Genomic DNA, 23,701 nt, shown 5'->3' with positions numbered 1-23,701 from the left:
GCGCCAAATACGGTCGATTTTCAATCTCTTGCATTGTAAGCTCATCGCAAGTCAGCAGGACTTAATATACAAACAAAGTGCAGGAAGATTACATTCATTTAACCGTCCAAATAGCTCCAGTCCAAAACCACGCTGGCTCGCTAATTTATTGATTCATCCTCTGACTGTCCAAGAAAGAGAATTTCAGGAAGCTCAGTCCAGTCCCGATGATGATCTTAAATAAATAAAGATCGAAACGTCGTCGACCCACCCAAGGAAAATCCCCCTTCTCACTGTAAATATTTCTGTGAATTGCCCCTTGTTTTAATGTGACTTTTCACTTTATTCACTCATGTCACGATATGCACTTTTGTCACTTATATGAGCACCTGAAACGCATCTCTACATGTTGGAAATATGGAATAAATATTCTTCCACATGTTACCCTACATGTTCTGCTCCCACAATTAATTTGATACGAAATTATTGCTTGTAACTTTGGACCTATTTAGGCCACCACTGTACCTTTGTTTTCTTTAATATATTCCCAAACCCCAGGTTCTATTAATGGGGTACCCTTGTTTTTTGAAACTAGCCAAACACTTGGGAGCATGGAATTGACCTTGCATAGGGGTCCAGGGTTTCCTATAAGTATTGTGAGGCAAAGCCTAGAGCGGAAAGGTCCGATCAGTTGAAACAGCAGCTGCCTGCTGAGCAAGAGAAGCCCAACACTGGGTACCCCACAAGAAGAAAGTCGAAGAGTGACTACAGCAAAGTTATGTGGGAAAGGTCCATCTGGATCAATTTGCTGTTATGAGCGAGGTGCAACAGCAGTGCGAGAGGTTGAGGCACAAGTCTACCGGCTGGAGATTTACGCAGGCCGTTTGGGAATGAATCGCTGAATCATGGTGTGCGGTAGCGTCTTGGACTGCTACTGAGAGAGTCGCCCGGTTAAATCCCAGTAGCTTCACTCAACCTTTCATCCTTCGAGGTTGATCATAAAGGTACCATTGAGTTGAGCGACAAGAGCACTGAGCAAACTCGTTGGAGGTGAACATTGAGATTTATGAATAGACGTTAGGCTAGATCTTATCCTTGCATTGGTAGCTGTGCTTACGCATGAGGGGTAGGAAACGTGGTTCAAGTTAATTTATTGATGTGCCTGGTTTGAAGGGTGTAGTTTGAGTGTGGCTTGGGTGCTATGTGTTTTGGTGTCATGCGTGGAGGGGGGGGGGGAAATGTGCCGGATGAGGGAGGTGGGAACGACCGACTAGGGATTGTAGGTACAGTTGTAACGGTCTATTCATTTGGTATGGACGTCTTGGTAATTAATATAGTGGGAGAGAACCAGCCAGAAAGCAGGAGAGTGATGTCCATGGTAGGTGATTACCTCTTAATAACCGTGCAGGTGGCGGTACCTGTTTTCAGACATTGTTGGGTTGTGAGAATGTAGGCGGTATGGCTACGTGCAGACCAGTTTGATTCCCAGAAAGCAGCTGCATGATCACACATTTAGGCCTTTAAAGTAAGATCCTTTGCCCTATTTACAGTCACTCCTAAACGTAGATTTGTCATTGATGGGAGAGGTGGGGGGCATTCCCAAGCCCATCTTAATCTATATTCCTCTCTAGACCTTCTGGCTTCTGGTCTCTGGAGGGCTTCTTAAGTTCTTTGAAATGTCAAGAGGACATGGTTTTTGTTTTACACCAAGCACTCTAAATAAATACATTACTATATTTTTCCTTCTCCATGCTCCCTCTTTTACTCTCTCCATCTTTATTTGATATCATTCATACCTTCCTTTTACACATCGCGACTCCCCACCCACTCTCCAGCTCTTCCTTGGTTTCAAAACCAGCTCAGTTTGTCTCAAAGGGGAAACACCAACACAAACTAAAATGTCTGACAAATTTTCACAGTCTGGGGTATAAAGAGTGATGTTTCTAGTGAAATAATACGACCCACCTTCTTTTAAGTCTATTGTCGAACGGGCAGACCATTTTCCTTGTCTGATGCTCTGAAAACTGCTCTTGAGTTCTTGTATCCTCACTCTGGGCTGAGCCTGAACACTGTGCACCTAAACCTCTTACCCCATGCTCATGGTGCAGGACTGTGCATGTATGTCTGTCCCCATACTCAGGGTGCAGGACTGTGCATGTAGATTTCTACCCCCTTGCTCAGGGTGCAGGACCGTGCACGTAGATCTCTGCCCCTATGCTGAGTGTGCAGGACTCTGCATATAGATCTCTGATCCCATGCTCAGGGTGCCCGACTCCGCATGTAGATCTCTGCCCCCATGCTGAGGGTGCAGGGCTGTGTATGTAGATCTCTGCCCCTATGCTGAGTGTGCAGGACTCCGCATGTAGATCTATGCCCCCATGCTTGGGGTGCAGGACTATGCATGCAGATCTCTGCCCCCCATGCCATGGGTGCAGGACTGGGCTAGTAGATCTCTGCCCCCATGTCCAGGGTGTAGGACTGGGCTAGTAGATCTCTGCCCCCATTCTCAGGGTGCTGGACTGTGCATGTTGATCTATGTCCCCATGCTCAGGGTGCATGACTGTGCTTGTAGACCTCTGCCCCCATGCTCAGGGTACAGGACTGTGCTTGTAGATCTCTGCTCCATGCTCAGGGCGCAGGACTATGCATGTAGATCTCTGCCCCCATGCCCAGGGTGCATGACTGTGCTTGTAGATCTCTGCCCCCATGCTCAGGGTACAGGACTGTGCATGTAGATCTCTGCTCCATGCTCAGGGCGCAGGACTATGCATGTAGATCTCTGCCCCCATGCCCAGGGTGCATGACTGTGCTTGTAGATCTCTGCCCCCATGCTCAGGGTACAGGACTGTGCATGTAGATCTCTGCTCCATGCTCAGGGTGCAGGATTATGTATGTAGATCTCTGGCCCTATAGCCCAGGGTGCAGGATTGTGAATGTAGATCTCTGCCCCTATGCTCAGGGTGCAGGACTGTGCATGTAGATCTCTGTCCCCATGCTCAGGGTGCATGACTGTGCTTGTAGATCTCTGCCCCATGCTCAGGGTGCATGACTGTGCTTGTAGATCTCTGCCCCATGCTCAGGGTGCAGGACTGGGCTAGTAGATCGATGCCCCCATGCAAAGGGTGCAGGATTGGGTATGTAGATCTCTGCCCCTATAGCCCAGGGTGCAGGACTGTGAATGTAGATCTCTGCCCTTATGCTCAGGGTGCTGGACTGTGCATGTAGATCTCTGCCCCCATGCTCAGGGTGCATGACTGTGCTTGTAGATCTCTGCCCCATGCTCAGGGTGCAGGACTGGGCTAGTAGATCTCTGCCCCCATGCAAAGGGTGCAGGATTGGGTATGTAGATCTCTGCCCCTATAGCCCAGGGTGCAGGATTGTGAATGTAGATCTCTGCCCCTATGCTCAGGGTGCAGGACTGTGCATGTAGAATTGTGCACCCATGGTCAGGGTGCAGGACACCAGATGTAGATTTCTGCCCCCATGCTCAGGGTGCTGGACTCCACATGTAGATTTCTGCTCCCATGCTCAGGGTGCTGGACTGTGCATGTAGAATTGTGCACCCATGGTCAGGGTGCAGGACACCAGATGTAGATTTCTGCCCCCATGCTCAGGGTGCAGGACTGTGCATGTAGATTTCTGCCCCCATGGTCAGGGTGCAGGACACCAGATGTAGATTTCTGCCCCCATGCTCAGGGTGCAGGACACCACATGAATAATAATAATAATAATAATCCACATTTGTAAAGCGCACAATCACCCGTTAAGGTCTCTAGGCGCTGGGCGCCGTCGGGAAGATTAAGCAAGCTATTGCCCAGAGTCACATGGTGCTGGGCTAACCTGCCGCCGGCGCCAGGGATCGAACCCTGATCCCCAGATTCCGGAGTCAGTCACCCTGACCGCGGCGCCACACCTCTCCCTGGAGATTCCTGCCCCCATGCTCAGGATGCAGGACTCCTCATGTAGATCTCTGCCCCCATGCTCAGGGTGCAATTTACAGTAAGGTTGAGTTTTTTTCTAAACTATAATTTTACTCAAACCAGTTGTTGCAAAGTCATCATGTGCCCTGGGCACCCCCACCCAACGTTTTTTCAGACTGATACTGGTGGAAACTGACTCTGACTGACCCTGGACTCTGCCTAACCAGGCCCAGGGCCAGTGCTATGCTGAAGAAACACTTAGAATACAGTGGAAAACACCTACATACGCTAGGGTACACTATGGGTTAGGGTATCCTTAGGATTGGCATGACCTCCCCTATAAATCCCTAGTACCTAATAGGACAAGGGGATTGAAACTACCTTTAAGTCCCTAGTATATAATAGGATATGGCAGTTTGGAGGCCAGCAGCCCTTTATGCACTGGTCTGTGTGCATTGCTGAAGCTGAGGTCAATTTAAAAGCAGCTCTGGGATGCAGGACTGCTTTTAATATGCAAATCGTACCCAAACTCGACTTTGCTGTTTGGGGCACTTACAAATTAATAAACTACATGTTTTGGCATATTAGGTTCCCCCAGGTCTCCCCTAGGTGTCCCAGGCGTGGGGGTCAGGTAATTATAAGGAGTGCCCTTATAAAATGAGTTTATATACCCTGGGTTTAGTAAATTGCACATTTCACTTCCCACATTGTAGTAAAGTGCTTCCCAAAATCGACTTTTGTGCTAGGAGCACTGTGGAGTAAGGATCTGTAATATATCTACATATTCAGAACCCCAAAATTCTCCCCTAGGTATCCCAGGGGTCTTGGGTCCTGTAGATATAGGCAGGGTCCTTATAAAATATGTTTTATAAGCCCTGGTGTTGGAAAAATTGTCTACGTCATTTTTCCCACTGCAAATCCCCAGCCACATAGGTTAATACGGCAAGAAGTTATTACATAATAACTAACGTTCATGGAGTCATAAAAATACCTTTCAAGAACTGCCTAGAATTGTATTGATAAATCCAACAATACGCTATTGTTGAATTTATCCTAATGTATCCCCTGTGGTGTTTCGGGCAACCATGGGGCCTTTCTGTTTGGGCAGTTGACTAGGCCACTATCCTTACCTAGTTCGTGCCCAGGGAGGCTGACGATCTCTCCGAAGAGCCTATGTTCAGTTGGCCCATCTAGACCGGAGAGCCCTAGGTCCTATCTCATAGCCCCGGATGACACTGCACCTGCAAGTCCGTTTCACCTCTTTGGAGAGCAGGCACTCTCTGCTCATCTGAACTCTGCATCGTGAGGGAGGCCGATCGCTCCAGAGGCTTGGTGCTCAGCTGCCCATTGAGGCCGCCGGGCGCCATCTTGGAATTGGGAACGTTACGTCAGCTGCACCTTTGATCCCCTGCTCCCTCGGCTGCTGACAGTTGCAGGGTCTTCCGTTGTTAAGGTTTTTCCCCTAATTTTTCTGTATTAGTGTTATTTAATGAGTCCTTGCGGGTCCAGATCTCAGAGTATGATTATTTCTTAGTGTTTGTTGATGATTTATGATGCGTTAAAAAAACATTGTTGTATTATATTGGAAAGAAATGCAGGTGCTCTTTTTTCTGTTATGAATTGTGGAGTTGGGTGACGGGCGAACCGGAATAACAGGCGGGGAGGCCGGATATAGTGAGCTATGACAGGAGATTTTATTCAGCAGATGGACAATGTCACAATGAGGGAGGGTCGCAGGGTAGATTCCTCGGGGTGGTGGGCTGCTGGATACTGCTGTGGACCAGGCTCGGCGAGGTCGTATGGGATCGGGTCCTGCTTCTCCTTGTTCCGCCAGTAGTCTCCTCGGTATGGTACTGGGGCTCCTTCGAGGCTTGAAAAAGGAGAGAAGCGTAGGGCTTTAGTCCGAGTACACAATCGGAATACCACCACCTACACCGGGGAGTGAGAGGGTACGGAGAAAGGCCTGTGAGGAGGGGACGGTAAGGGAGGATGGAACAGGCAAGGAAGAGATGGGAGGGAAGAAGGTTGTCAGGTGCTGGGCAGTGCTCGGTCTTTGGTACAGTGCGCGTGAATTCTAGGTAAATATACTCTATCCCTGTGCTCGTGCAGTCTAAGTTATATACAAGTCTATTTACAGCTACAGCTATATACAGGAGGGGACACGGAGAAAGGGTGACGGGTACTCACGTGCCCCGCCGCAACTCTCGTCCGAGTTGCGGCCGCTCTCCAGCTTCCTCCTGAGGACGCCACCAGTCCTCCGTCCAGACGTCCTCTTCCTCGTCCTCGCTTCGGTCTCGCAGTGCTGCTCCTCTCTCTCTCCGGGGTTCGTCGCTGTCCGCTGCCTCCTGCCACGAGTCGGTTGCTCCGAACGCCTCTCCTTCGTCCTCGGGGCTTTTTCTACCTTCCGGGAGGTTGTCTGTCTGTCCACTTCCGGGTTCAGGGCCGATTGCTTCCGGGTCGCTAGGGGTCGTCCCACAGTCGCTTCCGGGGTCACTGGCGAGTGTTTCCGGTCCTTCAAGCTCCGGTGTCGGTACCTGCAGGGGACGACAAAGAGAAGGTGTCCTGGGTGTCCGGGACGTTAATTGACCGGGCGCGGGGGACAGGACCCCCGCGCTCGGACATCGTTGCACCGAGGTATGTGCCGCTGCCTCTCCACATGAATGTAAAAGATGGATCTATAAACCATGCTCATAAGGAAGCCACAAAATAGGAGACATTTAGGCTTATGTACCTTGTCATTGATTTGCCCAACTATCATCCTTATCAGCTCTACAAATGCGAACCTCCTGCCTACACCCAAACCTCCGTGTGCACAATCCCTGATCCCACCTCCTCATCTGTGGCTCCCTTCAATGGGCCTCTCTGCCTTCTGACCTTGTTTCATGTCTCTCACTCAGCGACAGTAAAAGTGCCTTCTGAAACAAATAATCCCACTCAAGTTCTCCTGTTGTAAATATGCAATGCAATTTGTACATAGGTCTGTCTTTTTTGTGTCGTTCAATGTCTCTCAGACACTGTACAGTTTCTTTGCATTACATGGGCCTTATCATAAATGTTGCACTGATGCAGAGCTGTGTGCCTATTTGTAAGACCTTGCGCTGTCCAAGGCGCATACACTTAACACAGAAATTCTTTGATTTGGTGCATGAGTTGAAGACAGCGCAGCTATTGCACCCTGTTTCCGAGCTGTACTGCCCACTGCTCATGCGCAACAATGAGAATTTAGTATTTCAAGTAGAGTACATTTTGTATCCGAATTTCTTGTCCTTCCTAATAAAGAGACCTATTATCTCTGGGACATGAAGTGCCTATAATGGATCTTTTTTCCCTGGCAAACAATGTACTGGAGGCAAAAACTTTATCATTGGTACCAAAGAAATCTTCCATTAGCCCATTGTCGTTGGTGTTATTTTATAGCAAAGTATGTGATAAAACAAATCCATATCCTCGAATCTGCCACAATCATACTGTTTTGATAAGAAAGTATGTTAAAATGAAACCTCTACACCAAGGACCTTCACAGCGATTTATTATGTTTACTAAAAAAGTAACCATTGAAAAGAGTGGCTTAACCCCTACGCTGCGGCGGCTATTCCGCCGCAGCGCTAAGGGGGAGGCGGGGCCGCGCGGCGGTCCCGTGCTCGTGACGGAACCGCTCCGTCACGGCCCTCGGATGAGCTGTCCTTGTGACGGAACAGTTCCGTCACGGCCCCGCCCACCCATTAGAACGTCAGCGCAGGCGCGGAATTCGCGCGGCGAGCGGGCCGTGACTGAACCGTTCCGTTACCAGCACAGACCACCCGAGGCTCGTGACGGAACGGTTCCGTCACGAGCATGGGAGGGGTTAAAATTGTTGTACTGACTTATTTGTTTTTACTGTTTATTTTATGACGTTCTTAATTATAATATAAGATTTGTCGGCTTGACATAATCATGAAAAACAATGCTATGATGGACCCCTGGACCATGTCACACAGTGTGCCTTTGATGGACCAGTTATCCACTGAAACAAGAGTGGTGTCAAATCGAAGTGAACTGAAGTGAGACCTTGATTGTTGCATAGTGGATGTGAGGAGAGACGTGAGTCTGTTAAAGGCTTTGTGGGTGTCAGATTGCATTTATAATTTCTACACAGGGAGAAAGGGTTCTTAAAACCAGATTACACGAGGTTTCTGTAGTGAAATGAGCTGGAAAGCTTTGTCACATTTTTATTTTTAATCTTGTTCTGCAGTTGACTGGTATGTTTGTTAATATTGTTCATTGCACTTCTTTTCCCTCCATTCTCTTTCTGCAGACTGATGGTGCCTGGGGTTCCTGATCCCCTCTCCAAACGTCCCTCTATGCTATTCTCAGAAGAGTTTAAGGATGACCTCCCATGTGTTGCTGTTCCATTTGTTCCTGGCAATGTCTCATATTGTCTGGGTCGTACCAGACGTAGAAGTGTTTCAACCTGAAAGGGAGTCTTACCAGCATATTCTGCCCTCCCAGATGAGCTCGAAGAATGCCAGTGAACACACGATCTATGGAATCATGTTTGACGCAGGAAGCACTGGGACCCGAATACATATTTACACCTTTGTACAGAAAGCTCCAGGTAATCTTTAAAGCACTCAATTGCATTTCCAGCAATAATAATAATCCACATTTGTAAAGCGCACAATCACCCGTAAGGGTCTCTAGGTGCTGGGGGCCGTCGGGAAGATTAAGCAAGCTATTGCCCAGAGTCACATGGTGCTGGGCTAACCTGCCGCCGGAGCCGGGGATCGAACCCTGATCCCAAGATTCCAGCGTCAGTCGCCCTGGCCGCGGCGAATGCTGATCCACTTATATTATTCCTCCTGTGCACTATTTACACTTAAATTCTCATTACCTACCGCTCTGGCCCCTGATGTTTGCCCGGCGGCTCTGGCCCCTGACATTTGCCCGGCGGCTCTGGCCCCTGACATTTGCCCGGCGGCTCTGGCCCCTGGCGTTTGCCCGGCGGCTCTGGCCCCTGGCGTTTGCCCGCGGCTCTGGCTCCTGGCGTTTGCTCGGCGGCTCTGGCCCCTGGCGTTTGCCCGGCGGCTCTGGCCCCTGGCGTTTGCCCGGCGGCTCTGGCCCCTGGCGTTTGCCCGGCGGCTCTGGCCCCTGGCGTTTGCCCTGCCGCTCTGGCCCCTGACGTTTGCCCGGCCGCTTGCCCTGCTGCTCCAGTCCAAAGCATTTGGTCTGCTGCACCTGAACATAAGATCAGCCAGCTGGCCTCTGTGGTTAACGTCTTCCTCCTGCCCTTAAAGTCTGCCTGATTTCTTTTACCTGAAACACCTGCTTCTGCTCCCACCTTAGCTTATTACCCCTACCTCTCTGTTGCTCTAACCTGTACTGACTGTGGTTCTTGAACTTTGTCTCTACACATGCAGGTTTTTTGTTATCCAGACTGCTGATCAAACAAAATACTGTGCTTCATGGGCTTTGACCTCATTTTACTGTGAGGACTCGTCCTTCTGGATGACTAAAACTAGCTCATGTGTGAGTGTGAAATGTCACACTGTACTTTTTAGGTAGTTTGTAAAGCTTACACAGGGCCTTTGAGTGGGATCATGAATGAAGTGCATTCCAACCACCATTTTGAAAGGTCTAGATTTATATCCAGTGGTGTTGGGATGAGAGTTACCAGGAAGGCAGTAGAGTTGAGAACAAAACTTTACAATGAAGAACAACACCAAAAAGTGCCCTACACATCATCCATAAGACAAGACACTGCCCTTGGCACCAGCACTGCTAAGCGGAAAATTTAGGGTCCTGTTTGGTTCTGAGATTTTCTTTATGCCTTTAGGTGATCCACCATCTAATATGTGTTAAAACCCTTACTACACTGGTTTAAACCTCTCAGTAAATCCAGTCTTCCAGCTGTGAGGTGTTCGCCCAAGTAGTTGGACCCAGATTCCGCACAAGTTCACTGTAAGGGAATTAAAAACAAAATGACTCTTTGCCCAAAGTAAATGTGTAATGCGCAGTCTAACATGTATCTCAAGCATAGTACCACATGCCAGAGAATTGCTTTAGACCTTTTTCCCTGAGGTGTTCAGGATTCTGCTTGCTGTACAGCTGCCTGTTTATCAAAGGCTAGATCTGTTTGTTTCGCAAAGACAACTTACAGTCAGTTCATGGAGGCATGTTTATGCTGAGAATATTTGGATACTTTCCTGAGCGCAGGCAAGACAAGCTGGCATGGGAACAAAACGAATTTATTAAGAAAATGTACAAAGAGGGTTCCTCCTTTTGTATATTGCACAACCCAGACTAAATTCAACCTAAATCAGCAACTCTTTTACAAGCTTGCTCAGACTTTGGAAAGTTGGTGAATGTTCTTTGGGCTCCCTTCCACCAAACACAAGGCTCATGAGCTTTTCAAATCTTTTTCTGTATGGAACTCTTTTTATTGATTTTCTGTGGAACACAGTTGACATATTCCATCACAACATCATTTAAATATGGTTACTGTACATAAGCCCTATTGGCCTTGTTTGGAGAGCCACCGCCAAATCAAAATCCTTCAGGTTGTTAAAAACTGAAAGTGATTCCCAACAAGATCTTCTTATGTTTATTTAGGATACATTCCTCTGTTTTCTGCCCTTTGCCACATCTTTTGCAGAGGGGCAGTCTTTTGAAAACATAATACATTGATACAGATTAATATTACTTTAAGATGTGTAGCAAGGTGTTTCCAAGGACCATCACGATTCATCAATAAACATACCTCGAAATGAGTAATCAACTTTGCTGTGGTGTTGCATTATATCAAGGCCATTAAAGTCAATAGAAATATAGCATCTTAGTCATCTAATTAACAAAGGAACAACATTTCTGTTTTTTTTGTGTGTGTAACGCACCAAAAAAACAAACCCTTCCCTCCCTGTACTCGTTACGATGTTCCTCATTACTGCCACATTGTCCCACATTCAGGGTCACAAGCTTGTCTAGTGTCGTCTTTTCATCCCCTTTTTTACAGATCTTCCTCTTCCTTCCCAGGTGTCAGTGTCCCCATTGATCATAACTATATATCTTCAATTTCATGTGTCCGATGTATCGTCGGATCCAGAGAGGGCACAAAAGCGTCGGTAGTCAAGTCCCTAATCATGGTCTCCCAGGCGTGTAAGATGTCCGGTAGTGGGTCATCTCAACTGAACTTTTTCATTGTTTAGCTAACGTCTGACCGAGTATGACGAACAGTCTACTCCGTATCTTTTTGTTCTTGATGGGAACCAGACCCAGCAGGTACTGCTTGAGTTCTCTGGGGATGTTCAAGCCCATGACTTTATGCAAATGAAGCTTTGATTCATACCAGTAGGGAATTATTTGAGGACAGGACCATATGACATGGACAAAATGTGCCGAGGCATATCCGCAACGCGTATACGTGGAATTCTTAGTTGGGTAAATAGTATCCAAGAGTTTGGGCAAAAGAGATGTACGGTGTACGAAGTTATATTGGAGCAATTTAAATCTCAAGTTCACAGATACCTCCCATACTTCCCTGTGGATCAGAACCCATTTGGTAGGTTTGATGGGGAACTCAACTGGTGCCATGTGTCCTCAATATTTAGGAGAGGTCGTGGTATATCTATGCGGAGAGCACAGTATAGGTGCGTAATGAGTCTCTGTCCTACAGCCATCGACAACAGTGTGATGAGTGCCTCTGTAGCTCCGGAGCTTCAGGGAATCCCGGCCATATATCTTGTGCAGTCGCCGCTATTTTGGCATGTTGGAGAAATTGCCCTCATCCAAGTTGGAATGTCTCCATTGCATCTTGCAACTTGATGAAGTGGTCCACCGAGTAGAGGTCATCTACTGTAGTGCAGCCCCCTGCCCGCCAGTAGTCCACAGCCATCGATTGTGTGATCTGTGCAACTGGTTAAATCTTCCAGAACTCCAGTGTGGGTGCATTTGGTGATGCTATGGAGTATTCCCCTCATCGCTCGCTCCCAAAGCCTGCAGACCAGTTGTATCACATGTGGTAATTTAGTAGTGGTTCTGATGCTCTGTAATAGTGGGGACTCCAAGTCCACATCACCATGTGTGCCTAACAAGACCACCTCAAACCAATGGTTGAAATGATAAACAAGGATGATGCTAGAGTAGAGGACACCAGGGGAGACGAGGAATGTAAAATAGGAGTATGACCGGTTATGGGTGACAGGGACATGATGCACCATGTTTCTTTTATTACAGTACTTACCAAGACCGGTTCCTGTTAACAGAGCAATCAGACACTCAAGCTGAGAGACCGGGTTGAAAATTCCAACCTCCTAGCAAAAAAACATTTTCATTTGACCAACTTGCGATTGGGTCCTCGTAAAGTATTATTTATCTACATTATGATCCTCGATAGAGGCTTGGTAATCAAAACAGATCTATATTATTTTATCTGCTAATAAAATGGCACATGCAATAGAAATGGAACAAGCAAATGGTATACTCAAGAAGAATGAAGTAGATGTGGCTCTTCTCCAGGAGAAAGCAAACACTAGGAGATAATGGACGGAGCGCTGAGACATTTCAGACACTCACCCCCAGTCACAGATCTGGGTTATCCATCCTCGTTCTTTAGCTCCAAGCATCCTGGGACCGGTTTCATGGTAACACCCTGTGAAGAAGTTGAAGCTCATACAGATCAGGATGACTTCTTTTATTAAGATGAAGGTAATACAAGATGCCATCCACAGGACACATTAGCATCAACTGTCTCGCATCAAACCTGATGTTGATGGAAGCAGGAGCAGGAGCTTGAATTATCACCAGTCCTCATCGCCAGTGTGAATAAGTTGAAGCTCATACAGATCAGGGTAACTTCTTTTATTAAGATGAAGGTAATACAAGATCCCATCCACAGGAGACAGTAGCATCAACTGTCTCTTGGACTCAGCAAAGGATTACATCGCATGCATTCTAGACTGTACACTTAACATTCTAACAACCATAGAAAGAAACTAATTAGAGAATGAACCATGTATATGAAGCACATTAATGAGAAGGATACTACACACCCCTCATCAGCCAGGCTAGCTTGATTCCAGTGGCAAAGTGAGCACGGGACCAACGACTGGGCATTCCGTTCCCACTGGATTCAAGCTAGCCTGGCTGATGAGGGTTGATGTCCCGAAACCGGTGCCAGGATGCTTGTTTCTGGTCCAGGGAGGACCTGGCTAGGCAGTTCGGTCTGGACTGTTACCATAAGGAACAGGGTCAAGACTGATTTGCAAATGGCTGGGTCCAAACTGGGCTGGCATGGTGAGCTAAAGAATGATGGTTTAAACCCAGACTATTGTGACGGGGGGTGAATATATGCATTGTTCTGCATTCCGTCCATCAATTGTTTCTTTTGCTCTTCTCCAGGAGGCACACCTTCCACATGAAAAACATAAGAAACTAGAGACCGGTTGAGAGCCAGTAAATTCTGTAGTACATTAGGAGTCAAACAGCAGAAAATATCGGTGTTGGGTCTCGTTATATTCCAGTACCAGTTGGCACAAACCTCTTGCATAGGAGATGAGTGCTTACCTATGAAAAAAGTTGGAGCCATGAAATCAATCTCCTTTGCTGCAGTATATGACCTTGAGGACCTCAACTCCATCCTTTCGAAAGTTCCCAGAGAACTAGTAGTTGGTGGAAAATGGCATGAGTTCGCAAGGCTCAAATGTTATCACTTTTAAGGGGAGTACACAGGTATGTATCAGAAAGCGGACTCATAGGATCATCAACCGCAGCTTCACTGAGGTCTCAATACTTCGGCAATGTCGCCACTCTGATCCCAAGACAATGCCACATCAATATAATGACGCTGATGTCAATGATGATGAAAGTGAAATCTATGACAAAGAAAATCCCCTGTCACACTATCCTCTATTCGCCTACCCCCGCAACAGCTACAGAGCATCTGCCTCCTTTGCCACTGTTATAGTGAGAGCAACAGAGGACTTAGACATTAAATTACTGTTTACTGAAGTCAAAACCAATCTCCTTGCTGTGTCCTACAACCTGGACAGGCATCCCATGATCCTCTCCTACCACACTGCTGGACACCTTTAGAAAGTCAGAATCTTGCCCTTCAGACAACAGGCAGATTCCAAGGTGGCCAATCATTCTCCTTCAGCACCTCACTCCTGAGTCTAGTGGTAAAGGCCTCCACAACAATTAAACCCAAATGCATTTCCTGCCACCGTGCCAGACAGAGTCAGAACACATGTAGTCATTCCTTAAAATAATGTTCTCCTTGGCCAGCCTTGCACTCAGGTCAGTGAACACCAGCTGCATCCTGGGGAGATACTTGCATGTGTTATTGGACGTGGCAGTGGACATTTTGCCAGCCATCCCAGATGACATCCAGCCTAACCTTTAATGCCTTATATAAAATGGCCAAGACCCAGCGAAGAACCCCATCTCCTTGGGTCTGGACACCAGCAACTGCTTGAGTAGGGTAGTTGTAACCTGTGTGGTGGATTTTCTCTACCAGGTTTTTGAGCAACATCTCTTATGGACTTGCCATGTGGAGGGACACCTCTTTTCAGATCATGTCGAAACAGTCCTCCCAAGCCTTTTCAAGCAGAGGGGATCTGACCCTCAGGGGCAACAACCTACCCAAACCCCCACCCATCCCCACTGCAGCCGCTGCGTAACCACTTTGGTTTTTATCCTCAGCAGATCACCTGGTAGGAGGTTACATAATTTTTGTCTTCCCCATGTGGAAAACATCACATCCCACCAGAGGGTGGACCAAATTGTCCAGAACAGCTATTCTCTTCATCTTTCTGACCATACACCCAACATCCTCAACATTGAAACGCCTCTCAGTCCATACTCCAAGGAGAGGTTCAGGCTCACTCAGCCAAGGGGGCCATAAAGATGGCTCCCGCAACGGAGATCGGGACTAGTTGCTGTTCCCGTTTTTCCTTTCGGGTGCCGCAGGATGGAGGACTCTGCCCTATTGTCGACCTTTTCACCTCTGAACTTCTTCCTTCCAAACTACAAGTTCAAGATGCTCCCGCTGGCCCAAGTTCTATCTGCCCTGGATCCAGGAGACTGGATGGTGGCCTTGGACCTGCAGGACACCTCCACATTTCAGCCTTGCAGTGCTGCAGACAGTACCTGCAGTTTTGGGTAGGTCACAAGCACTTTCAGATTTCGGTGCTGTCCTTTTGGCCTTACCAGTACACTTCGGGTGTTCCCGAAAGTGATGGTGGTAGTCGCTGCCGGTCTGCAGAGGTCAATAATACTAGTCTTCCCTTACCTTCATGACTCGCTGCTAAAGGTGGGCTTGCCTCAAACTGTCATAAACCAACTCCAGATGATGGCTAACTTGTAGACATAGTCCGGTCTTTCCATCAAAGTGCCAAAGTTACACAGACTCCTTCACAGAGGCTGCCTTTCAATGGAGGTATTTAGACTTAGTGCTTTTTCAAGCCTTTCCTCCACCTCAGTGAGTCCAGGACACTTGGTCTATGATCCTGATGTTTCAACCTTAGACCCTGGGATCAGTGAGAGTGGCACAGAGGTTTCTTGGCCTCTTCCATCCTGCTTTTGAACCACACCAGGTGGTACGTGCGGGCTCTGCAGTTGGATTTGAAGTCTCAGAGGTCACCACACCAAATGAACCTGTCAGATCACATCCAGGTGTCCGAGGAGACTGCAAAGGAACTACAGTGGTGGTTGCTAGACTGCAGTTGGTCCGGTGGCACTCCTTTCCCTACTCCATCCTGACCAAAGGGTCATAATGGATGCATTGTTGCTGGGTTGGAGGTCATTTAGGAGATGTGAAGACCAGAAGACTTCTGTCTCTGACGGAAGCCCACTGCCACATCAACTTGTTGGAGCTGCAGGTAATACGCTTGGTACTAAATACGTCCCTCTCGCCCTTCAAGTGGGAACGAGTGCAGGTGCTCGTAGACACCACTACTTCAACAAACCAGGTGGAGTGGGGTCAGGGGGCTATGTACTTTTGGGAGTGGCTAAATCTTCAGGGCATCTCCCTGATTGTGCAACACCTGGCAGGATCTTTGATCGTCAGAGCGAACTAGCGGTTCATGAATAGTGGCTTCACTCAGGAGTGGCACAAGTCATTTTCCAGCAATGCAGAGAACCCTGGCTCGATCTTTTCGCCACCACAGAGAAATCACAGTGTCCAAGTTACTACAGGTTGGAGTTCCCAAGGCAGCTCTCGCTTGGTGATGCCTTGCATTAGATGGAGCTTGGTACTGTTGTATGGCTTCCTGTCTCTACCTCTTCTGCTCAGAGTTCTTAAGAATATTAGGAAAGACTGGGCCCAAGTCATCCTAGTGGTTTTGGACTGGGTGAGAGTGCATGATCTGGCCATGAGTAGATGTCCTTCAGTACAGCTGCCCCTTCAGGAGGACCTCTTTTTGCAGGAGAAGGACAAGGGCCTGCACAACCTACAACTTCATGTGTGAAGATGCATAAAGATTGAGTGGCAACAGTTAACTGCTTTCACTCTTCCTCCCAAAGTAGTAGGTGTCACACTGGCAGCAAGGTGTCCATCCACCTAAACTTTTTATGCATAACGCTATGCAAAGTTCCTCCTGCCGCATTTGGCCTCTGCAGGCACTCTAAGCTGACATACTGTTGTTTTGTCTTTCTTCAGACCAGCAAGGCCTTGATGTGGCAACAGTTGAAGGTTACTTGGTGGCCCTTTTGGCCTTTTTTACAGCCACCTGATCAGCCATCTTTTTTTAAATCACCTGTAGTGATGAGTTTCTTAAGTTATGATTCATATGTTCCTGCCAACACCCTATCTGATGCTGCAGTGGGACCGTAATTTGATTTTCACTTTACTCGTGTATGCACCATTTGAACCAATGCATACATTGGTCAACACGATTACTTCAGCTTGTTGTGTGTTAATGAATTACAATCTCTCTCAGACCAGCAGCCATTTTTTTTTGAAAACGTAGTTTATTGGTTTTCTACACAAGACATACATAGACCGTTACATTACTCTCACTGTCCCAGCCCTTTGGTGATGTGCCAGGAAAATATAATAACTCTTGTAAAGAGTGTACCAGTTTAAACGTAGTTTCTAATACAATACCTCTATTAACTTCCATCAAATCCCCGTTTATCCCACCTCCCGAATACCCGTCATTGACTCGTACAGTTGTGGCTGACTTTCTTAATGTATATGCACAGGAGTGATCGTGTGTTTTCCTGCATGATGCACTTGTGTTCCAGGGTAATTTCTCAATCTGTGGACTACTCCGCACTGTCTTCTTGTGTCTCATAATCCCGTAAAGCCTCCACCAATGTTTCCCATGCCGTCGCTGATTCTAGCCCTCTATCATTATTTTGTCTACGTGCCTGCTGGTAACGTAGCGTGCTCTCGCTGCTGGCCCACTTAAGGAACTCGCTTTTCCACCTACTTCTGCAGGGACCCACAGTCGCTTTCCAGTGCCTTGTGATCTCTCGCTTCGCCAATATTAGCCCCATGTCCACAAACTTACTTGTGATCTTATTCTTGGATGTGTGAGGGAACCAGTGTAGAATACTAATGGCCATGTCGAACTCTAGCCGTCGATCTGTTATCGCGTTCAGGGTATCCCCCACCTCCTTCCAGTATTGACCTATCGCTGGACAGGACCATAGCATATGTGCTAGTTCCACCCCTGCTCTCGTGCATCTAGGGCACGCTGCATCTTCTACCTTAAAGTATTTCTTAATTTTCCCTGGCGTTAAATATGCTCTATGTAGAAAATAGAAATGACTAGTTGAAACCGAGCGTTTCGCGTTCTTTTCCAGGCCCTCCTCACTATCTGCGCCCATGCTGCTTCAGGAATGTCTTTCCCTAGGTCTAATTCCCATTTTACTTTCAGAGTGTCTAAAGGTGGAAGGTTTTCATTTAGCATCCTGGAGTATAGACACGTGACCGCTTTGAAGTTCCCCGCCGCCATCATGACATACTGGCAGTCCATCGTTGTCTCAGGCTCCATCAACCCCTCCTGCCAGTGTGCTTGTATCGCTCTTGTCAATGCTGCATGTAGCAGAAAATCTCCTCTTGGCAAATCAAATCTTTCCTGGAGTGTCTGATAGGATAGCATCGTCCCATCCTCATAGAGGTCCCCCAGCATTTGGACTCCCGCCTCCTCCCAAATCTGTAATTGTGACCAGTCGCCTCCATGCGGTAATACCGTCACCATACCTAGGGAAATTTCAGGTGCATATGGGTGTGCCACTCCCGCCTTACGTTGGGAGCGGTTCCAACACAGTCTGAGTGTTTTCTCTTCCAGTGTCAATGCTCCAAGATCCAGTTTCTGCTGTAACGCTATAAACGAGAGTACGTGGCGAGGGATACCACCATTCCTGTCTTGCCCTGGCCCTCTGAATTCTCTCGCTATTTCTTGCGTGAACACCTGCAACGGGGCCGCTAAATAGTACAGTTCGAAGTCTGGTACTGCTAGACCTCCCTCAACCTTTGGTCTCATGAGCGTTGTCTGTGCTACTCTACGTCGTCCCGTGCCCCAGAGGAAAGCCACTATCATCGATTTAAATAGTTTAAAAATAGATCCGGGTATCCACACTGGTAGCGTCCTAAAGTAATATAGAAACCTAGGAAGCGCTATCATTTTTATTAGTGCTATGCGGCCCGTCACTGATAGTGGGAGGGTTAGCCCAAAAGGTCATGCTGCCCTTCAGAGCCCTTACGCCACGGCCAATATTTCCTTCCAGCAGGTCCGCTGCCTCGTGATAAATGTGCACTCCTAGGTATTTCAGGCAGGTGGGTTCCCACCGTATTGCTAGCATCTGTTTGGGTTGTGTCTCCCCCTTTCGTTCTGGGAATAAACATGTCTTGGACCAGTTCACTCTCAATCACGAAATTTCCCCGAAGACCGACAGCAAACTCTCAGCCCCTGTCATTGCCTTGTCGGCATCTTCAAAAAAGAGCAGTAGGTCGTCCGCATACAGTGATATGTATTGCTGACTGTCTTTACTCCTTAAACCCCTTTAGTGATTACCCGTCCTTATCGTAATCGCGAGGGGTTCCACTGCTAAGGCGAAGAGTAACGGGGACAACGAGCATCCCTGCCGCGTTCCCCGTTCCACTGGGTATGGCGATGAAATAAACGTGCCTACTCTGGCCATTGCCGATGCATACAATACTTCAGTCCATTGTAAATAATCATTTCCCAGTCCAAAGCGTCCCAACACTTTATATAAATAGTCCCATTCTAAACTATCGAAGGCTTTTTCGATGTCCACCGATAGTATCACTGATTGTTGTGCCTCCAGGTGGTCCTCTCCCAGCAGGCGTACCAATCGCCGGATGTTCGCGGTCGTGTTTTGCGTTGGTATGAAACCAGCCTGGTCTTCATGGACTAGCGTGGTCCTATATTGTAACAGTCGGGACGCCAGGATACTACTTAATATTTTGTAGTCGGCCGTCAACATCGATAGTGGTCTATAAGATGCTGTATCCCTGCCCTCTCTCCCTGGTTTCAGCAGCGGGATTATCAGTGCTTCCCACATAGATTGCGGTAGCTGACCTGTTTCCTTCGCTTCTTTGTAGACTTCCTGGAGTCTCGACGCCAGTAGGTCAACATATTTCCCATAAAATTCTATGGGCAGTCCGTCCAACCCTGGGGTTTTGTTGCGGGCCATTCGCTTAATGGAACCTCGTATTTCTCCTAGCTCTATGTCTTTTCCCAAGGCTTTCGCCTGCTCCTGGTCCAACTCTGGTAACTGTAAGTCCCTGAGGAAAGTATCTATGTTCGGGTCCCCGGTCATCAACCTGCTTTTGTAGAGAGCTTCATAGTAGTGTGTGAAGCACTGCAGAATCTCGTTTTGGGTGTTAACTTCTTCTCCTTCCTCATTATCTAAGGCCACTATGGGGGAGCTTCTTTTTAAGGGGTTGGCCAGCCAGGCCAGCAAAGTTCCTGCCCTGTCACCCTCTGAGTGGGCTCTCACCATGTACGCTCTATGATCAAAACTACGCAATCGCTCCACTTCCGTTGCTACCGCTTCCTTTGCCACGCTAACTTTCTCCTGAAGCTCCGGGTGACCGGGCCGCAAAAGCTCTACCTCACGTAGCTCATTATCAGCTTTTTCCAAGTCGCTTAAGAGTACCTTCCGTATACCTGCATACTTTCCTATGCAGAGCCCCCTAACAACCACCTTGAAGGCATCCCATTCCATCGCCCTCGTTGCGGTCGTTCCAGCATTCTCTGCAAAGTAGTGAGTGATCCCCTCCTCTATTGAGACAGAGAAAATTGGGTCCTCCAGCGTTTCAGGGCGCAACTTCCAGGTAGGGATGCGCGAGACTCCAGGCATCCACTGTAAGGTAACCAGTAAGGGGTTATGGTCTGATAGCGTTCTGGTCAGATATTCAGACCGCACAATTGGCATCACTACTGGGGAGCACAGAACTGCGTCTAATCTGACGTGTAGTTCATGCATGCCCGAAAAATAGGAGTAGTCTCGGCACTGCGGGTGGTGTGCCCGCCAGGCGTCAATCAACCCCCATCGTGTCTGCCAATCTAGCCTCCCTTTAGTTAAGCGGTGTATCGGTGAATCGTCCAGGGGTGGGTGTGATCTATCCAGAGAGACATCCGTTATGGAATTAAAACACCACCCATCACTAGTGGACTTGCAAGATAGTGCGCTAGAGACCCCGACATTCTCGCCAAAAAATTCAGCTGGTCGACATTGGGTGCATATACACTACAGAAGGCCACTTCTCTACCTCTTAGTTTCCCTTCAATAGCCACAAACCTGCCTTCTGGGTCTATCGTCTGCTTAGTCATCTGAAAAGGGACCCCCGCCCTAATCCATATCAGCGCACCTCTGGCATACGCAGAATACGTGGTATTATATACTTGGCCTCTCCACCTACGCTGTAGTGCCACCCCTTCAGCCTTTGTCAAGTGTGTTTCCTGGAGTAGTGCAATATGTATCCCTCTCCTAACCAGGTAGGCGTGGATTTTATGTTGTCGTGTCATGGTGTGTAACCCCCTCACATTCCAGGTTATGCATCTCAAGTTAATAGAATCACCCATTCTCCCACAAAGTCCTGTGCACCTCTCTCATCTCTTCCCCGAACATCTTCTGTGCATCTACGTCAGTGACAATCCCACCCACTCTGCTGCCTAAGCATCCCTTAATTCCCTCCCCCCCAAGAACAGGACCTAGCAACAACCATCTAGTTCCTATCCAAACTAATATAACTTGTAACACAACTCTAAGCCCATCAGTAGTCACTGCGGGCATGCCTTAGGGGCAATGAGGGGGTGCTGGCAGCCAACCGGTGGTCGCCCACTCCAAGGATTCTCCCCGAGCTATTGAGCCCTGATCATTAGTGTTTCCCGAGACTCTCCCTCCCGCCCCTCACCGCCATTCAAACAACCAACCTCCCTTGTTAAGTCCTCTCAGAAAGTCCATCAGATCTCCGAGCTTCCAGCTGACCGGCTTAGCAGATTCATCTACCCTTCATCCAGCATACCCTCAGCCGTCTCTGGTCTCGGGAATTATCTTTCTCCGATTCCGTGCCATCAACCGATGGAGTCTGCTGTGTAGTCGACATCGTGGACACCTCTGCCAGTACATCTCGCCACTCCGCTGCTGTCTGGGACGAGGAGGGCCTCCCCGTCCCCCGCCGCCTGTTACAAAGCCGTCTTGATTTCCCCTGCGGTAACCCCTCAGTGGCAGTTCGTGTTCCCTGTTCGCCTCCTTCTTTTCCAGTCTTGTAATGTTCCAGCCAAGCGCAGGCATCGTCCGGGGTGTCGAAGAAAACAGTTTTACCGTCCACAATGACCCTTAGCTTGGCCAGGAATAGGAGTGAATACTGCAGTCTCTCGGCTTGTAACTCCCTCTTTATAGCCAAGAAAGAAGTTTGGCGGCGCTGTGTTTCGGAAGTGTAGTCTGGGAAGATATTGACCTTGCTGTTCTCTACCTGGTATGGGCCGTCCGCCCTCGCCTTCTGGAGTATCAAGTCCCGATCTCGAAAGTGCAGCAGCCTGGCCACTACCGGCCTCGGAGGTCGGCCCTGCTGGGGTGGCCGGGTCGGTACTCTGTGCGCTCGCTCTAGTGTATAGAAGGTAGATAGGCCCTCTGGTGCCACCACTGTTTTGTGCCAGGATTGCAGATACTGTACCATGTCCGATCCTTCAATTTTTTCCGGCAACCCTACTACACGTATGTTATTCCGGCGGTTGCGGCCCTCGGCATCCTCAGCCCTTTTTTCTAGGGTGTGCATTCGTTCCAGCACATTGGCCAGAGTAGCCCCAAGTTTTTGTTGTAGTGGTTCAATGGTTTTGATCTTGTCCTCCACAGTTGTGACTCTATCGGACAATTTCCCATGGTCGGCCGGTAGCAAACCCAATCCCGTGGCTACCTGTGCTATATCCTGCTGGAGCGCTGTGCGGGTGTCTGTGATCGCCATCAGAATTCTATTGAGCTGTTGTTGTAGCTGGGGGTCCCGTGCCTGCTCGAGCTCCCCTCGCTCCTCTCTTTCAGGTACTTCTTCCGCGGACGGCAGTGTCCCGCCCTTAGGCCCTCTTGGCTTCCCCATCATCAGTCAGTTTTGGAATGATCTGGTCCGCTTTGTTCGTCGCTGTGGGCGCTCTAGAGGTAAGCTTCAGGGGGGAATCCCCGAGTTTCTGCCACCACACACCGTCCTTCCTCTCGTTTCTTCGGCAAGTCAGTGGTGGCTGACCCCACTCTCCGGGTTTCGTGCGGAGGTGGCTCGGCTCCTCGAGCTTCAGCCCCCCTGGACACCAGCAGTAGTTCTCTGTATTCCCCGCCACTGACAATTTCCGCCCTCACTATTTCGTGCGTTCATTCAGGGGTCCCGGGGTCTGTGTCCCCACTAACTTTCCGTGCAGTGGGATCCAGACTGTGCCCTCCAGCCCAGGGAACTGTTTCTGTCGCTGCTCCCCGTGGTCCGCTCTCAATTGTGAGAGTATCTCAGCTGTGATTCAGGCCCTGCTGTAAGCGTGTCCGGCCTTGCACAGGGGCTTCTCTTCAGTCTCCTTCCCAGCAGTGTTTCGTACCTCCTGCCACTCTGCAGCTCCCCCAAACAGTGGATCCCTTTATCACAGTCTGCGGGTTTTACTAGGCCTATCAGCTGCGCGCCCCTCCTTTCGCCGCCCGGTAGGTGACCCCCACTCGGTTCCACTCCTTCCGCTTGGTATCCGCTTTGGGCCCCAGGCTTCGCAGGTCCGTGCGCAGCTGGCAGCCGAGATCTTGTTCCCCCGCAGCAGGAATCCCCGGTTTAAGTGCACCGCGGAACCAGGGCAACGTTCTGCAATCTCCTCCTCACCTCCTGAAACCTCCGCAGAAGTCTCCGCTCAGCTCTGCGCAATCTATTGTCTCTCTGCTGCCCAGGGCCGGCCCATCCTCGCCTCAGGCCCGCCACCTCTCTCCGGCATGGGGCGCCCCCCAGGCGCGGCTGTCGGCTTCTGCCACTGCAGCGGTGACCCCGTCCGTCCGTCCTTCGCCGCTTCTCTCGCAGCGTTCAGTTGAGCCTTGGGATCCGTTGCAGGCACCCTCCTCGTCCCCAGCTCTAAGCGCGCCAGGCAGCCCAGGCGCGAGCCCTGGGAGGCGCCACAAATCTCTGCCGCTTCTCTTCTTTCGGCCAGCTCCGGTGCACTTCCCGCCAGCCTCGCGCCTCAGGTCGCAGGCCCCTCTAATTCCGAGGCTGATCTCCGCCTCTTCTCTAGGCACTCCGTCCGCTCTCAGCTGTGTTCAGCTTCACAGCGGTAGAGAGGTCCGGGCAGTCATCATGGCCGCCATCTCCGCTCTGCATCCGCGTCACAGCCTCACCTCTT

The 23,701-nt window shown here is 49.0% G+C and overlaps 1 protein-coding gene across 4 annotated transcripts in view; it reads left to right on the top strand.

Moving 5' to 3' along the window:
* Nucleotides 1-23,701, top strand: part of ENTPD5 (ectonucleoside triphosphate diphosphohydrolase 5 (inactive)) — a 372,723-nt gene that overhangs the window by 162,299 nt on the left and 186,723 nt on the right. For all 4 annotated transcript variants that reach the window (XM_078659868.1, XM_078659869.1, XM_078659871.1 and 1 more), the window contains one exon: nt 8,194-8,493. In XM_078659868.1, coding sequence (XP_078515994.1) covers nt 8,265-8,493 — 229 coding nt within the window. In that variant the 5' untranslated portion in view covers nt 8,194-8,264. The remainder of the gene's footprint in view (nt 1-8,193; nt 8,494-23,701) is intronic.

Source organism: Lissotriton helveticus, chromosome 9 (genome assembly GCF_964261635.1).
Source record: "Lissotriton helveticus chromosome 9, aLisHel1.1, whole genome shotgun sequence".
NCBI classification, from domain to species: Eukaryota; Metazoa; Chordata; class Amphibia; order Caudata; family Salamandridae; genus Lissotriton; species Lissotriton helveticus.
This window is presented reverse-complemented; position numbering and strand designations above follow the sequence as displayed.